The sequence below is a fragment of the Cupressus sempervirens genome, chromosome 2 (assembly GCF_028749045.1).
Source record: "Cupressus sempervirens isolate cs-2001-9-10 chromosome 2, ASM2874904v1, whole genome shotgun sequence".
Lineage (NCBI taxonomy): Eukaryota > Viridiplantae > Streptophyta > Pinopsida > Cupressales > Cupressaceae > Cupressus > Cupressus sempervirens.
The window spans coordinates 286,476,118-286,495,512 of NC_143119.1; the positions used below are offsets into that span (position 1 = coordinate 286,476,118).

Sequence of the window (19,395 nt, forward strand, 5' to 3'; positions counted from 1 at the left end):
AAATCCCCTTATTACTCCAAAATGGTTATATTATTAACCTTATTTTAATTTATTTAATCAGCAACTTAGGAAATGCCGAGTGGACGATGGAGGGTTTTGCAAAGGAGGATTATGGGTCGGATGAGGACAGATGCAGAGACTACCTCAAGGCTATGAAGGTTGCGCTAAAGAAGGGAAATGATGTGGCATTGTAGGCTATGACTCGACGAAGGGAGTGGCATTTGGTTCGAGCTTACATCAGGGGGATCTGTCCACAGCGGTTCCGTTCATGTTTTGAGGAGAGAGGTTGGCCAACAGTTGAGACACCGGAGACGTTGGCAGACTGTGCCACTGAGCCAAAGAATGGACCGAGCAACACTCCGCTGATGAAGCTGGCACATGAGATCGTGGGACTGTATAAGGAGGTTTATTATGCTCACAGGCGCGCGGAAGCAGACAGGGTAGCCAACAGGGTTGCAGCCGAGAGATCTCTGGCAGCTGAGAGAGAGGCGAGAGAGGTGAGAGAAAATAGTCGCCGACTTGGCCAGCCAGCAGGCAACGTGGGCAGCTGAGCGAGCAGCATTATTGAGGGATATGGCAACGGCCGTGCAAGATAAGGATGCGGCTGTACGGGATAAGGATGCGGCTGATCACGAGTTGCAGTTAGCCAAGAGACAGGCTATGGATGCAGCGCTTCTTCTAAAGGAGGCCGTAGAGGTTAATTCACAGATTCAGAAGGATCTACGCATCCGGACAAATTAGGTGTATGAGTTGCGTCGTCAGCAGCATGCTTCAAGGGCACCACCTTCTCTCTAGTATTTTTTGTTTTGTTGTATGTGGGTTGTCTCCTATTTTGTTAGTCGTCAGGAGACGACTTTTCTTTTTGGGGGTGATGATGTCGTCGGCAGATTTTGCATTTTGTAGCCGACTGGGTTATGCCGTCGAAGATTTTGCATTCTGTAGCCGACTGGGTTATGCCATCGAAGATTGTGTATTTGGTAGCCGACGGGTAGATTAGGATTGTTTTGTAGCCGACGAACCCCTTCAAGAAGGTTCGGCGGAAAGTATTTATACCCTGTCTGGGTTCATTGTAAATCATCTTATCGCATCCTATCTTATCTGATGCTCTGTATGTAACCTGTTGGCATATACGAATAAAGGAGTACTATGGTTGTGGTTCTTATTCATTGTCTGTGTGCATTACTTAATCTATGCGATAAACAATCTCTTTCATATGAGCATGTAAAATAGCTGTTATAACTGCCTTCTCATGCTCACGAATATGGAAAGGTAATTGTGTTTAATGTTATGATAGTTGTTAAATAAGTCTAGGAAAAACGAGTTGTTACAAGAAGTCATGATGACAATGTTTGGAAGGAGAGGTTTCTCAAAAAAGACCAAAGAGTGCTAGGAAAAACTTGATCGTGATGCTTGGGATAATGATCAAGCGGAGGTCATCCAAGGGCAACAGCAAGAACAAACTTGACTTTACGTATGTGGCTAAAATTCAAGAAGTTTACAAATGTTTGAGGAAGCAAAAAGTAAACCTAATGGAAAAAGTCCATGGAAACCGAGCATCACAATCTTATGAAAAATAAGAGTTGAGTTCTTTCAGATCTTACACCAAGGAAGAAGCCTATTGGCAATTGATGTGTTTGCAAAGTAAAGTACAAAGCCAATGATACGCTTGACACATACAAAGCACGACTTGTGGATAAAGAAATGTGCACAAATAAAGGTATCACCTATGAGGAGACCTTTGCTCCTACAACAACGAGGAGCACCATTCTCTAGTTATAGCCATGGCTACCCAATTTGGTTGGAAAGTTCATCAAATGCACATGAAGAGTGTGTTCCTTAATGGTGTTTAGGACGAAGAAACACACGACTTAGTTGTAATGTTCCCATCATAAAATAAATTCTTAATCAGACCTTTCTTAATGGACCGATTGATTTAGTATATCTCGGACCCATTTTTATTTAATTGTTTCTGTAGGTATGACCATCAGCTATCTTTGTAAACCGTCAGGAAGTTTCTCCAAATGGTATTTAAGCATGGCATGTAGGCAATAGAAGGTGTGCGATTTGGATTATTTCTTTGTATTACAAATTCCTATTGGAGTTCAATATTGTTCGACATTTCGGAAGTGAAAGACCTTCTCTACTTGGCTTTCCGGTTTCGGTGGGAATCAACCATCACCGTATTCCGTCCATTGTACTTCTTGTCTTCGGATCTAGCAAATCCGGAACACCAATTTTGTTTGGCATATATATCTATATCTATCGGTTATTATCTCAATATACTCTCATGTCTCTTATTACTAATTCCTTGAGGTTGTCAATTCCATTTTGGAGGACTTAGAGTAGCCAATCGGAAGAACAACACTGCACTGCATCACCTCTGTCATTGTACAGCTTCTTACCATTCGCGACATTTCCAACACCATCTTCTCCAAACCATACGGTCTTCCAATCACCTCGTACGACCTTCCCAGTCCCCACCGTACGACTTCCCTGTCACAACCATATGGTCTTCCTAGATCAACCGTACGGCCTTCGCAGCCTTCACCATATGTCCTAGCAGCTCTACCGTAAGGCTCAGACACTCTCCCTTCAAACCATATATGGCCTCCAATTTGATGCCCTCTAACTGAGACGAAATTGGGAATATAAAGGTTCCACATCTTCACTGCGGGGAATGGAACATTACAATGATATCAGAGCCAGTGATTTTGCCAGCCTGTGGAAGTGAATGCAAGTTTATACTAGAAGGAGAAGGAAAAATAACCTTGTGGGTAGAATGGCAGAGCATCAGGATCCTATGAAAAAACTCATGAATCTTTTAAGCGAGCTCAGCAGAAACCAAATGCAAATCAACGAAACCCAAAAGCTTATACAAGAAAGACTACAAAAATTGGCCGAGGGAAAGACAACAAGAGAACAAAATAGGTATAGCGATGACTCTGTTATGAGAAGGACAAACTCTCAACCCTCTCGCTCTCGATCCTCAATACCCATCTTCCTTCAAAGGACAGAAGAACCATGCAAAGAAAGAGAGCCAACTTTTCAAGAAATGCAAGAAAAACTTCGAGAAGATTGGAGGAATGAGAATATGGAAGATGATATATCTTACAAAGACTATGTTGATCAAAGAATAAGATATCCGTGGTTATTTTGATGATGATCTCAGGAGAAAGATCGAAAAAGTAAACTTATTGCCATTTGATGGATCTGGAGCCGTCACTGCACAGACATGGGTTCTAAAGGCAGACACCTATTTCCAACTCAACCTGATGCCCGAAGAGGAAGCTTTCAAGTTTGCAACACTCCATCTAGAAGGAATGGCGCAAGAATGGTGGCACTATGGATTGGTCACATTCAGCCACAACCAAATAACCTCGTATGTTGAGCTCATTGAGAAACTCATTGATCGATTCAATGGGAAGGATCTAAACTAAACTTCAAAGATCTGGCTTAACTAAAGAAAAGAGGAATGGTTAGTACTAGTTACAAACACTCTGAAAGAGTGTTGAATCGTGTTATTCATGGACGGGCTGAGAGAGCCATTGAGAGACTAGATAAAAGGGTTCAACCCATGCGCACTCAACGAAGCTATTAAGAAGGTGCATGACATGGCTGCATCTTCCTTTAAAACTCATGTACCTACGCCTACACTGTCCCCACAAGAAGACAAAGAAAAGGAGCTAGTTCAGAAAAAACCTTCGTTGGATGAAGACTCGAAAAAAACCATGGGGACCGGGTCATCGCTGCCTTGGGAAGGGAAAGATTCATTACATTGAGGTGTTTCCTAATGACGAAAAAGGGCAAGTACCTATAGTAACTGGTGAAGAAATTAACCAGCAGGAGAGAATATATGCCCTGATACGGAAAGGGGTTTCCATTGCTACCCTTACTACAATGGCTAGAAGTAGTATCTTCAAGGTTTGCGGTACACTTCATAGGAAACGAGTCACAATCATGATTGATAGTGGCGCCACACTCAACTTCATCAATTCATCTTTTTGGTCACTAGTAAGGGCTTGCATGCAGTAGAGCATGGAGGATTTGAAGTTAAGGTTACAGGAGGAACCTTGTTACCTTGCACTCATGTGATCCCATGGCTAAAAATTTCCATGGGAAACTATACCTTGATAGATGATTTCTTTTTCATAGATTTGGTTGATACAAATATCATATTGGGCATCTAGTGGAGGGAGACCCTTGACTAGTATAGCCAAAGTTTCAAGAGGTTGGACTTTTCATTCGAGATAGATGGCAAGAAGGTGTTGCTAAGAAGAATGTCAAATGAAGGATCAAGGGAAATCACAATCAAGAAGATGGAGGCCATTTTTAAACATGATATGATCTTAGACGCTACAAGTAAAAACATAACAGTCAACACTTTGCCCCATTCCTTGGATAATGGGCGGGCCCATCTATTGGTCGAGTACTCCAAGAACACTTTTGCATGTTAGTTGATGTATGGCTATATATAGATAGATAGATAGATAGATAGAGAGAGAGAGAGAGAGAGAGAGAGAGAGAGAGAGAGAGAGAGAGAGAGATACAAAGTTATTGATGATATCATTTACTATGGCGATAAGATCTACTTGGTTCTTGACTCAAAACTGAAGAAGCCGATTACTGAAGGTTTCCAAGAATTGGATTTGCGTTTGCTTGAGGACCAGCAAATTTTGGGATGGAAGGACTGCAATGTTCCCATCATAAAATAATTTTTTAATCAAACCTTTGTCAATGGGCCAATTGATTTAGTATATATCGGACCCATTTTATCTAACTGTTTCTGTCAATATGGTCGTCGGCTATCTTTGTGAACCATCAAGAAGTTTCTCCAAATGGTATTTAAGCATGGCATGTAGGTAGTCATAGGTATGTGATTTGGATTATTTCTTTGTATTGCGAATTCCTGTTGGAGTCCAGTATTGTTCACCATTTTGGAAGTGAAATACCTTCCCTACTTGGCTTTTCGGTTTCGGTGGGAATCAACCCTCACCCTATTCCGTCCATTGTAATTATTTGCTTCAGATCTAGCAAATCCGGAACACAAATTTTGTCTAGAATATATAGTTGTATCTATTGGTTATTATCTTAATATACTCTAGTGTCTCTTATTACTAATTCCTTAAGGTTGTCAATTCCATTTTGGAGGACTTAGCATAGCGAATCGGAAGACCAATACTGCACTACATCACCTTTGTCATTGTACGGCTTCTTACCATTCGCCACATTTCCAACACCATCTTCTCCAAACCCTATGGCCTCCAAGCACCACCGTACGGTCTTTCAATCACCCTGTAGAGACTTCCCAGTCCCCAACATACAACCCTCAGTACCAATCGTACGGCTTCCATGTCACAACTGTATGGCCTTTGCAGCCTTCACCATATGGCCTAGCAGCTCTATCGTAAGGCTCAGACACTCCCTCCAAGCCGTACATTGCCTCCAATTTGATGCCCTTTAATAGAGATGAAATTGGGTATACCGAGGATCCACATCTTCACTACGGGGAATAGAACATTACATTAGCCTCAAGATTATTAAGTTGCATGAAATAAGCATCAAGTAAGAAAATTCAGTGAAGGCTCTTGATGGCCTAAAACAAGCACCCAAAGCATAGCACATAAGAATTGGCAAGTATTTGGTTTGACAGGCATTCCAAATAAGATCCAAACTTATTGTCAAAAGTGGTGCCAATAATATCCTACTTGTCATTGATGTGGAGGATACCATCATTACAGGTAGTGAGGCACATTTGATTGAAGAAATCAGATGTAATTGGTCTGCAGTTTTTGACATAATAGACTTGGGCTTCCTACATTATTGCCCAGGTGTAGAGGTTTGGTAGACAGCTGGTGGTATTTTCATCCCTTAGTCTAAACATTCTAGGAGGTTGCTCGAAAAAAACAGAATGACATATTGCAAAATCTCATCTACACCAATGTAGAAAGGGCTGAATCTTTTGGCCAAAAAAAACACAAGGCAACCAATGAGTCAGCATTCAGGTAACTTGCAGCCAGTCTTACTATCTTCCAGCCATCTGATCTCATTTAAGCATCATAGTAAGTCACATTTCCAAATTCATAACAACACTTAAGGCAGAACATTTGGTTGTAGACAAGCAGGTGTTCAGATATGCAAATGGAGCCCTTGACTTTGGCATACTATGTTGCTCTGGATATGTTTTCAGCCTTGGTACAAGTGCAGTCACATAAATCAGCAAGTCGCAGTGGGCGGTAGCTCTTTCCTCAATATAAGGAAAGCATCAAGTTATAGTCAAAGCAACATGCAAGTCAATATGGTTGCAGAGGATGCCCTCAAACATGCACATTTCTCAAGCAGGGCCTTCACCCTTGTTTTGTGACAATCAAGTGTTGTTAAATCTTGCCAAGAGTTCAGTTTTCCACGAGCAACCAAACATGTTGAGCTTCATTGCCTTTTAAAGTTACTAGATATGCTTCAAGTCATATTAAAGAGTGTTTCTATTATTATCTGCCGAGGCTGCCTAACTAGCAATCTCTTACAAGTCATAACTTTAATTGGTTTGGTTTGTTCAGTTTTGTTCTGATGCTTGGTATTCTTCTTAAATGCATATCCATTCTCATTTTACATTACATGTCCGTTATGGTCACTTTCCTCTTATTTTCCATGTTTTTTCTGGAGTCTTAAGATATGTATCTCAAATGTATATTGTAGGGTTCTTCTGTTATGGAAATAGGATCAGAAGTAATACCTTACATATGTGTGTGTGTGTGTGTGTTCATGTAATTCCGAATTCTTCTTGCAGATTTGAACATATGTATTGGATGAAATACTGTAACTGTAATCAGAATTCTCTCTTAATATAAAATGCGGAATTTATAAGACAGAGATTACTGCACATGTAATAATACTGATGTGCCTTATGTATTTTCCAAAAGCAGCAATCCTTCTCATATAAATATGAATGTGGAGACTCAGAGAGGCATGTCCCATGCAGGGACATGCCCTGTCATCTACAAGAAATGGATTTCAAAGATGCCGCTTCATAATATAATTGCAGTCTCAAAAACCATGATATGCTTTATGGTATAATCGGTGTTTAATAAGACCAATTCTCTTGGAATATTATCAGTCAGTCTGATTAGCAAATATTGATCATAGTTATTACTATCTTGACAATAATCATTTGATATTATTATTATGAGCCAAATGAATATGTGTGTGTGTATGATTATCTAATGATTATTAATCAGGAATAATGATGATTAACTTGGTAATCATGATAGTTAATTAACACAGTTAATGATCAAATCAATCTGACTGAAGCTATAACATTAAAATCTTCCATTAACTTTATTGTATAGATCTTGGGATTCTTCATTATTCTGAGTTGAGGACTGTTGTGTTCTGTATTGGATAGGCTAATCATGCACAGGAAACTTGGTTTCAAGTTTTCTGATTGTGATTGAAAGTTTTCTGTCCAAGTCTCACATATTGTTATGCTATGCTATTTGAACATGTTGATATAAATTAGCTATGCCATTATTGAACAGTCGCACATAGTGTAGCAACCAGTAGCTATATGTTGATGTGGACTGGGGTGTTGACATGCTTACACATTGATGTTCCATTTGTTTCAGTCTTTTCTTAACCTGATTGATTTGATGTTTCTTCAAATAGCAGTATGGCATAGATATTGTTTCCCCAACAATATGAGAATAGAAATATCTGTATTAAGGTTTCAAAGAAACTTGTACACAACATATTGATTTGCTATCATCTTCTGGGTTTGACCCTGCCAACTATTTAATCTTAACTTTAGAGTTTCTGCACGCAATTAGGCCACCTGAAAAAAAATTCAAAAACCCTTCTTAAATGCTCATTCTAGGTGTTTTTTTCCATTCACATCTTCCATGATTAGTATCTCAGTGACATAAATTGATAGTCAAGTCCTTTATTTTAGGCTGCACCAGATGGAAAAGCCAGGTTTTCATTCCCTTCATTTGGTTTAAAATAACAAAATAAGCAATTTTTGTTTGCTTCATTTGGTTTAAAATAACAATAACAGCAATTCTTAGTTTGGAAAGCAATTGAATTCCATTTATACTTTTGCTTTGCCAAGTCAATCTTGAACCCAAGTAACACTTCAATTGCCAAAATAGTCTTATGTGTTCCTTAAATTCATTAGTTATCCATCCAATATAAAATTCATGATAGTTTTGTGTATTTCAGTACAACAATTATGTGCCAAGTTATCCTGAGTCCAAGTCGAAGTCAAAATCTTATACTGCTGAGTTTTTCTGAGATCAAGGTTTTTAATACGCTGACATGTGTGTTGCCTTCTAATCAATAATGGGTAATAAACAAAAGGCTCTATGATTTACAGAGGAATGTGCAAGGTTTTTCTAGCAAGGCTACTTTCTAAACCTTCCCATGCAACACTGTAAACCCTCACCCAAAATACCACTTCCAAACTAGTTCTCTTTGATCTTGAGGTCTTCAAAAACTAGTGTATCTCATGGAAAGGTAAAATCAACATGCTACTTGTATGCTTATGTTCTTGAAACTTAATTGCCTTCTAAATGCTTAAAGAAGCTTTCATAAGCACATCTTTGTTGAACTTCTACATTGCCATACCTGATTTTTGAAGAAAGAGGTTGTCTTTAGTGATCCTAAAATCCTATTTTAGATAAACTACAAATTTGTACCACATAAATTATGTTATGAAGCTTATCAAGACTAATCATTCCACATAAAAATGGCACCATCCCATTGTTCAAGAGTATTCTTGTTTAGTTTCACATGATAAATATGAAAATTCAAAAATTAATGCATAAGTAAATAAATACTAGAATGAAACAATATTTTTCTTCTTTGCACGAAGTCTTTTAGTGGGTAAATAGTTTATAAGAACAATCGTAGAAGACCCAGCAATGAAGACTTGGGCAAAACTGCCTTAGACATTGCTCGATACATCTCACATGACCTGCAATAATGCAAGTCCCAAAGCACATGGGCATAGTGTTGAATACCCACACATGGAAAAACTACGGACCCAGATTTGTGTCCAAAGGTTGTGGAATCCCTACAAAAACCCTCATTAAGTGATAAAAAAGAAACAATTGTCTACTAGTTTGAAAGGATTAATCACAAAAACGGTTTTAATAGTTGAGAAAGGTGTGAATGAAAAAATGAAAGACTTGTGGTAAATTTCAAATGTGTGAAGATCTCCTTGGGAAAGAATCTAATAGTCATCTTCTACTCTCACAGAGGAATAAAGGAAATTGGTTCTTAACATTTCACAAACAGAAGTTAGTGTAAAGACAACATACAAGTATGCTGATGCCATCATTGAACTGGACACCAAGCTCACGAATCAAAACAAGTATTGTTCCCGCAACATAGGCAGCCCACCTGATTACAATTTGTTAAAATAGAAGTTAAATCCACTTCTAATAATTTCCAAACAGTACAATCTATTTTTAGTCAGTTGTGTGTGAGAGAGTAGGAAAGTGTGTGTGTGTGTGTGTGTGTGTGTGTGTGTGTGTGAGAGAGAGAGAGAGAGAGGGCCACTTTTGTGATGGATCTCTAGCAAAATATGTCCGTGCTTTCTCATATGATATTGGACAGCCTGCATCCATAAAATCTGCTAAATCCATGTCAAAAGTGGGAGCTCGATTGCTCAATTCTGATCCAAACGACACCTACAAAATTCAATTTTTCTATGAGTTGGAGATGAGTAAATAATCAGCATTTTACAATTTGAATATAAATTGACAATACATAAAAAAGACAACATAAAGTAAGCTGGCAGTTCATTGACAGATTTAAGAAAATACTGCATAATGAATGTGACTTTTGATACACTTTCAGCATCTGATAATTAGTTGAAACACAGCATAGTGCATAACATAAGGATTTGACTCTTAGACCTGTTCTCATTCATATGCATTGTTGTAATTTCCTAGAGCTGTTGACTTTGAATTTTCTATGAAAACCCAATCATAATCCTTTACTCTGTTCTTTGTTTTTTATTATTTTTCTATTGATAAAATTTCAAAAACTTTTAGACTGGTCTGAGCTAGTTGAGGTCACAAACAGGGGACGTCATACCCTGCATTAACAATGATCAGCTGTGTTCGCAATTCTATACATTTTATGCAAATTATGGTTTATATATAAAGTCCAGCGAAATCTAGTTGTATATAATGTGGTTGAATAAAAATAAGAATTAAGTCCAAACCAAAAACCAAACCAGCAACATATAATACATAACTGTATTAATTATATCCAATGAGATAAATTTATCATCAGTGCAGGAAGCACGACAGGTGATTAGTCAGAGCAATTCATCCACTCACATATTCCATTGATCACTAAATAAGTGAATCATCTATAAAATTACTACCCAGATTGAAAGGTGCCCTTCATATGGCTCAAATGGCATGGAAGCAACTAGAGATGATTATTAGGAGCAACTGCAAAATGAATAACCTACCAAACAATGGCATGACAACATCACTAACTACACATCACATAGCAAATTGTGGATGATTTTAGCATTAACCACATAGTTACAATATCTGTATGTTTAATGAATTAGTACCAGCTGTGTTACAGGGCTCTTTCCTAGACCCCTCATAGCCAGACCTAGTTCAAACCGATTACCAGTCTCAAGCCAATTCTTGTGCTGAAATGGCTGGGCTCTTCTCTTCTATTTCTGTGCTACATGAGTACATCCCAATTTTTTTAATCCAAACTCGTATTTCCCCAGACAGAGAACCACATACCCTATTCAAACTGAGGTTGTACACAAAGAAAAGATGGTTCCCTAAATAACTCTATTTTTCAGATACAAAGATCCGAAAAGAACAAGGCTAAGAGCTACTAATGAAAGGAATTGAATTAGTATTGACAAGTAATACTTTTGTGGTGGCTTATGTTCGCTACTGTTAAATATGTTTATTTAGCAAGTAATTTTATTATGATTATATCTGAGCTTCACTGGACCTGGGTTAGAAAAAAATTCACAATCCTTCATATACCTAAGCCCCATGCCTTGAAGCCATACTCTGAAAACATTCTGAAACCAAAAACATACAATAATAGGTGATTATGTCTGTAGTGGTTATACATGCTCACAATGAAGAGCATTTGAAAATTACAGATATGTCCCTACCCAATACTACATATGGTCAATCAACAAAACTAAAATCCTTTAGTGAAAGGGAAATAAAAGAAACTCCAAAGAATTCCACCTTAGTCACCATAACAAAACATGTTTGTGCGCTCCCAATCAACAACTAAAAGTCTCCAATGAGTGGTGGATAAGAAACTTCGAAGAAATCCTACTCAAAAATACTAATGAAGTACTTATTTTTGTGTGTGCATGAACATGCTCGAAAACAAAGGTGGGATGGTAAGAGAGTTATTCATATGTATTGGTGTGGACATATTGCTTGTATGTATTGTCAATAAAATAACCCAAATACAAGGAAATATACATAGAATGAAAGGAACATATATTATAACTAAAGTTCATGAGAGAACAAAAGGGAAGCAATTCTCCAAGATATCTTCGAAGTTGTTAGCAATGCAATTGTATGAAAATTATTAGCTCTAAAAGTTGTACCCTCAATAAGTTTCAAAACTCCGTCACTTCAAGAAACATGGAAACACTCCTGGGTCTATGGGTCACCCAAAATTGGAGTGAATCTCCAAATTCTAGGCCAATTCCTATAAGATACTTCACCTATAGTCTAACACTTAACTTTCTAAGGAAAATGGATAGAAAGATAATAGAATTGAAATCTAGAACCTATGGTGATGCACCAAAATGAATCTTTGAGCCTCAATGGATAACCAACACACAACAAAAACTAGTAATACAAGAACCTTAGTACACAACCCAATAACATGATCTTTGCATTAACAATTTATAAAAAGGTTGAATAAGCTCAACACTTAAAAGAAGAAAGATCCGTTCAAGCAAATTAAGACTAATTCTTAGGACCAATACAACTCACAACCTGCAGAGAACTATGCATCTCTTTGCATAAAGGCATCAACATGCAACACAATTCCAAGGGCAGTGAACATCACAAGAACTTGTATCAATAACATGGACACACAAAATTAGAAAACTGAGAAGGCACAAACTATGTGTTACTACCCAAACATATGACAAATCTGCATTTTTCTCAAAGAGTTACAAAAAGTGTTATGTTCCTGTCCTCCAGATACTAGTTGGATGCACCACAAAGCAACACCATTCGGTTTGGAAGATGTACGACAATGATTGGGTTGGCGTCTATACAGTGGGAGAGTGATACTGGCACCATATGGTGATAGCAAAAAGGATGACAGCAAGGTCATACAGTAAATACCTAATGGCCATACAGTAGATTGACTGCAAGTGTCGTACGGTAAGATGGTCGTACGATATAGTGAAGGCAAGCAGCAGGGTAGCTAACGATGTGGAAGATGATGCATGGAGGGCAATGGAAGGTCGTACAATAGGGTCGTACGATGTAGGGAGAGGAGTTGTCCCACACAGAGCAATTAGGTCATGTGGTAGGTGCCTCTTGGGCTCACAGACTGGTAGCGTATCGTACAACATGTGAAATGGAGCTATGCTTAGTGCTAGAACAATACACTTGCTAATTAATACCAAAGTGATTGATTCAATCCGTACCAAAGATAAATACATGTACAATAAAGATAATACTCTGATTTGTCAGATCTAAGCGATGTATTACAGACGACTGAATAAAGTGATGGTTGAATCCCACCGAAACCGGAGAGCCAAGTAGCGAAGATCATTCACTTATGAAATGGTAAGCAAACTGAGAATCCCAACAAGAATTTGCAACATAAAGAAATAATCCAAATTGCATAACGACTACCTACAAGTCGTGCTTAAATACTCGTGCTTAAGCTCTGCTGGAAGTGCCGCCATGAAGAAAAAAGAGGGTTTCCTGAAGCAGTTTGACAGGCATTTTAGCAGCCATTTGTCTCTCATTTACCATCTCAAATCACTTGGAAATTCCCTGGCTCCTTTGTGCTTCAAATGCAATGATTTGTGAATCATCTCTGTGAAAAAAATGTTAAAAGGCTCTTTTCTGCTTGGTGTATGAGGGATTTTTTTGTACCCACAGCTCTGTTTTTCCTGTGATAACATCAAAACCCGTTGCGGGTATTACCTGTAGCATTTTATGCTGAAAGATGGGAAAATTCACTTTCATACCTCTCAAATCTTTGCTTACTCTTAAATTTTATTATTGTACAAGCCCGTTTTACAGGTATCTCAACATAATGCTACTTTTGTAGACACCTTTAATCTGTTCTGAGCACATCTTGGTCAGTTGAGATCTGAGAACATAAGGAAAATATCCATTTTGCACCATTCCTCTAAAACTGCACTTTCAGCTATTAGAAACCCTTAAAAAACGATTCTTTACCTTCTTGTAACCTTAGCTATGTTTTAGGTTCACTGTCTAACCAACTTGATTAGGCACTCTCAACTTGCTTTTATACAAATGATCATGAAACTTTCTCCATGTAGTTGCAATTTGTTCATTATTTTGATGATCTTTTGAAGCCCTTACTGTTCTACCAGATTTTTGGTATGATGACTCTGCTGTAACCCTAACTTTGATTATTTCCGTATGATGACTCTGCTGTAACCCTAACTTTGATTATTTCCTTATGTTGACTTGTTAATATGAACTGCTCATGGTGATTTTCTTTCAAGGTTGCATGCTCTTTATTCAATTAAGGGCTACTATGTGATTATGTAGGACTGTCAAGAGTGACTTATCTTAATCTTTTCATCTTGGACGGATTAGTGTAGTATTATGAAACATCATCCATGTTCCTTTGTTGTCACTAATTGGCATTCATTCTTTGCTTGTTAAAACCTACAGAGTTTTACTGTTGATAGAAGCTCTTTACTGGGATTTTCTTCCCTTGCAGATGTAACTGGATATTTTCCCAAAGCTGACCATTGATCTGAAACATTGTTTTTTGCATAGCTTGCATTGTTGCATCATATATCGTCATTCAAAACCATGATGACGACTATATCTTTCTTTTCTGTTGCACCAGGACCATTTTCATTAGACACTTTTGATACTAACTCTTCAAGTTCTTATGATTCTCGCTGACTTTTGATATAACTCTCCACGTGCATAGAACATTTTCTTTGAACTAGCTGAAGCTGGTTGTTTCTGCTTTTTTCCAATAAATGATCTGCATTCTTAAGATTACTTTCATAACCAGTTGCACCATTTATATGTATTAACTTTGACATCTGTACTTAATCGTTTATTGATTTATCTTCATATGACATCATATCTTTGAGTTGCTGATATGTCATTGCATTCTCAAACTGTCAGTTGTTTCTCTTAAATTGACCAAACATGATTGCAACTGCTATTACATTGGCTTGAAAGTCACTTGCATTATTGCTCCTTATTTGCTGCTCCATTAATGTTTATGTGGCTGCTCCATTTCTGTGATCATACTTGCAATTCATTTGACTCAAATGGTAATAGAAAGAATTTCCTTGACATTTTCATATTTGACAGTTGATCTTGTCCATTAGCCAACTTGCTTTGTTAATAGAGATCCATTAGCATATTCATTTTCTTGGCACTATTATTGATTGATTTGGAATATTTAACCCCATCTTGTTAGCAAGTTGGGCTCAAATGCTTGGGGGAATCACATGTACATCCACTTTCTAATCAGAGACACCTGTCATTGCACATGAAGCAAACTAGTTAGGAATAAATTGGCATTTCGATTTTGAAGTATGCATACATGTGTCGGGTATAGCTATGGAGTAGAGTTGGTCATTGCTTAGATCCATTGGGCCTAAACCCTTCTCTTTTACGCTTTCAGGACTCAAGGTAGCAAGGGCACATGATAGCAGGAGCATCACCATCAAAGCCAATGAAACAGCAGCTAGACATTCACGCAATGACTGACCCTATTTCTCATTTATGTTTTTCTTTTATCACACACATGTATACATGTTCTCAATTCAAGATGATGAATTTGTTTCTAGCTAGTTTCACAGCTTGTGTGGAGTAAAACAATAATTTGACAAGTAAAAGTATTACATTTTCAGAAAAGATTTGCAAAGTATCACTTTTACGTTTCAATATTTTCCTCATTAAATGTAATAATTCAGATTTGCATGTAGTAATTTCAAAGTTATTGCATTTGATTGGTAAACCACATGATGTAGAAATGCACCTTTTGATTTGGCATGACTATGGCTCTACCTGAATTAAGCCAGGGGTGAAATTTAGGTTAGAAAAACATCAAGCTTGGTTAAGTAAAGGCAGCCTACAGAAGCAATTGTATGAATACATCAAACTTGGTTTGGTAAAGGTGGCCTATTTGTCATGGTGGAAAAAATACATGGCATATGCTGGTGGTGATCTCTTCACTACCAATGTTCCCCAAATTCATTAGATATTGAATGACCCAAACATTACTCTCAGTCATTGATTTCCCTTCTCTCATAAAAATCGTTGGAAATAATCAATAACAATAAGATCATATAGGTTTCATTTAAATTCTTCTGTAATCTAGAAGCTGAGTTGCATGCTGGGAACTCCATTTGGAGATCTTTAATTTCAGTTAAATTTCCCCAGAAATTAATATGTGATATCCAATAAAGTAAATTACCAGTTCTAGATTTACTGGCTAGCCATGTATTTCGCAGCCACAAAGCCCTGATTTTGAGTCTATATCAACCGTTTTCTAATTAGCTAGGATTTAAATACACCACAGAAAACATGATTTTCAGTTCAAAATACAGCTTTCTAATATACTGATTATGTAAGTTAGAGGTAATGCAGTCAATGATATTAAGAAAACTTAATCATCTCAAGGAGACTCCTTGTCTAAGGCATGCTTCAAGAAGGAAGAAATATTACTGAGGTCAATAAACAGGTTGTATCTATAAAATATTGAAATGTGATACGTAAGATTGTTATCATTAGAATCAGATGAGTCTAAAGACAACAATTTTACACCTAATAAAATAATATAAGGTTTAGCATATTCATCTTACCATAAAAATATTTTTCAAGTTAAGTGCTTGAGTTTATTGCAGATGGAATTTAAATATTTAGCTAGCAAGGTCCTTTATTGTTCATACTCCAAACAAAAAATACATTAAAGAAAGAAAGGTTGAGATAATTTGGAGTACAGAATTATACAATTTGGACTACTGGACAAAACCCTTCCCCTCTTTCATGCTGGCGGGCAAGGGCATGTTTCCAAAGCCTCTGCTTGCTTGGGTGACTCCTCTGGACTGCAACATGGCAAGCTTCTTTGATTGGCATCTACAGAACAATTAATGTTAACAAAAATTTCTCTTATTGAAAACCTCCATAGTAACTAAAACAACCATCTAAAGTATTTTATCTGATTCCAATCCAACAGATTTGGAAAATAACAACTATTTCAATTTTGCAATGAGAAAGGACTAGAGAAATAAAAGAATGCCAAATATACAGCTACACTTTATAACTTTATTATATTGAAAAATAAATACCTGTAAAACAAGGCTGCCCGAATAATCTGCAATGCCACCCATGACATCTAGCCGTCCAGGAGCTCTTGCAACAAATATCACATTCTGCAGGATGCACAGATTCAGTTACAGTTGAAGCAAAACTGCACTTTTCACATATCCCAATGCTCACATACTACAGTTTTCATGCATACATGATTACAAAACACAGTAATGTGACTAATGCAGCTCAAAGGCTTCCAAAAGAGGCATAATTATTCAATATGAACCTCAATAGTTGAATCTCACGGTAAAAAACCTTACATTAATTTCTTTAACGAAAAATCAAAAATCCAGAGATTAACAATAATCTCATGGAGCCTTAACACACTATACAATCTGACCCAGAAGATGATGGAAAATTGATAAATCGTAAACAAGTTTCTTTCAGAAGATAAATGCAATTTTTCTAGCCATCCGTTGATGTAGAAACAATATACTGTACAAGTGTGTCAACCCTCCAGCCCAAATCAACATATTGGTACTGGCTGCCAGACTATGTATATTTGTTCACTAATGACCTAAGTTCCAAGTTCAGATACAAGGATACAGGTATGAGAACCTACTGTGTGAGTAAAATTGAGTTTGCATACATTTGGGTACATGTGTGTGTGCATGTTTTATGGTAAAAAATTCAAAATATATACATAATTCAAAATTTAAACAGTTGATACTACGAAACTTCATCATGGATTAATTGTAAAATGTTTCAGGATTTGATTGTGTAAGTATTTTTGCATCAACATTTCAGAGCATACCCTGTGATCCATCATCAAGATGAATGAAAGAGAGCAAGGAGAAAATGTTGATAGATCATGAAGATGTGAAATGTTGATGCAAAAATACTTACACAATCAAATCTAGAAATATTTTGCAATTAATATCATGGATTGTGGAAATCTACTTGCTCTTATTGATCAATGCCAAATGCCAAAGCTAAATATTAAATGTCAATTAAATAAACCTTATAAAGACCCAATAAAATCATCAAATACACAGACTATGCACACTCAAAGTTTTAGTGTACTTCAAAAATCAAATGGAGGTTTGGGGAAAATGCTCCCAACAGGGTCAAGGGGCAGTGCCCTGTGCATGTGTCTGGGAGAGCTCTCCCCATTGGGGTCAAGGGGACATCATTTTATGGCCTTCAAAAGGGTCATTTTAGGTACACAAATGATCCCTTCAAAAACTACCTTCCCTTTGAAATGCCAAAATTGAGACAAAATGAGTTGAGAGGAAAAGAGCAAAAAAATGATATGCTTTAGGTTGAATGGCCTCAAAAATGTGCATTTTAGGGGTTTTGAGCAAAAAGAAAGCCAAAAAAAGTGAATAACCTATGGCTATGCTTGAGCATGCGCTAAATGCACTAAAAGAGTGCATCCCAAGCTATGGATGCACTTGGATGCATTAGTTGTGGAACCTAGACGCAACCACAGTCTTGGATGGCACATACTGTATGAATTCGAACTGCATTTGGATCATTCATCCAAACCAAAGTGCATCCAAATCCAATGCACACTAGTAAGGTGTGCATTCAGTAACTTAGATATTGTCATGACTAATTTATATGAACATGTCCAAATAACAACATGTGGGACACCGAACAACAAATTTTCAATCGACGTGAGAAAACTTGAAACCAAGTTTTCTTTGTATAATTAAACCATCTTTCAAAACACAATGGTTGTCCATTCAGAACATTGAAGAATCTCAAAACTCATACAATCAAGTTCATAGAATAACCCTACAACATGTTGTTGAGATACATACCTCAAGAGTAGCAAAATATGAAAATCAGAGAACAGATGACCATAATAGACTTGTAATGCGAAATGAGAAGATAAATGCATTTAAGAAGAATACCAAACATCCATCAACCAAATCGAACAAACAAACCAAATCAAATTTATGACTTACAGGAAAGATAACCCCAAGTTTCTAAAACGGGAAGCACAAACCATTTTTGAGAAAATCTAGATAAATTTAGGGAAAGTTTTAAATATTTAGAGAAATTTGAAATGTTGACTTGAAAACATGGATAAAGCACGCATGTATATATTGTAGATAAGATAAGATAAGATAATAATATTGATGTCCAACTAAAGACCACCAAAAGGTCTATGGGACTAGAGGATTACAACAAAAAAGCTGACAACAGCAAAAGCACCAAACGGTGTCTAAAAAAAGCGAACAACAAAACGAAGAAGAAAAGAAATAGAGAGAGCCCAAGACAAAGACTAGGAGTCCTTTCTTGACAAAAAGAAATCAGTCACTGAATGATACGACTGTGGACAGATAGAAGCTCTGATGTGTCTCTATAAGCTCGTAGAAGAGTGTCGCTGATGCAAGAAGATGGTACAAGGTCTAACAGACCTAGAATGACCAAAAGAATTGGTAGAACTAGATGACATTTCCACACCACGCAAAGGAGATAAGGGTGTGAAAAAGGCAGTAATGAGCTAAGTAGATGCATGTCAATGAGGAAGTAGTGACTATAAAGTACTATCACAGAGCAGGGTTGCTTCCTAAAGATAGAGTGCAAGGCACCGCTTGACACGATAACTAAAGAAATCTGAAAGAGAAAAACAATCCCAAAACAGACAGTAAAATCTCCCTCTGATCTCATAATAGATAGCGCAACGGAAAATAAACTGAGTCTCTATCTCAACCTCCTCTAAAGTACATAGCTTACAGATCCGCTCTCCACTATCAATATGATGGTCGGTCTGAGCCCGAAGATAGTGAGAACCAACTCTAAAGGACCCCAACAAGGCATGAGACCATCACTGAGATAGGTAACTAGGACGAACAATAATCCCATCACA

At 37.3% G+C, this 19,395-nt stretch overlaps 1 protein-coding gene across 2 annotated transcripts in view; it reads right to left on the reverse strand.

The window, feature by feature from the left end:
• The window catches only part of LOC149572182 (L-arabinokinase-like), a 307,470-nt gene that overhangs the window by 106,625 nt on the left and 181,450 nt on the right, over positions 1–19,395 (reverse strand). For both annotated transcript variants that reach the window (XM_089813447.1, XM_089813448.1), the window contains exons 17-20: positions 16,553–16,636; positions 16,215–16,340; positions 9,553–9,683; positions 9,312–9,393 (exon numbers count right to left, since the gene is read on the reverse strand). In XM_089813447.1, the coding sequence (XP_089669573.1) occupies positions 9,312–9,393; positions 9,553–9,683; positions 16,215–16,340; positions 16,553–16,636 (423 nt within the window). The remainder of the gene's footprint in view (positions 1–9,311; positions 9,394–9,552; positions 9,684–16,214; positions 16,341–16,552; positions 16,637–19,395) is intronic.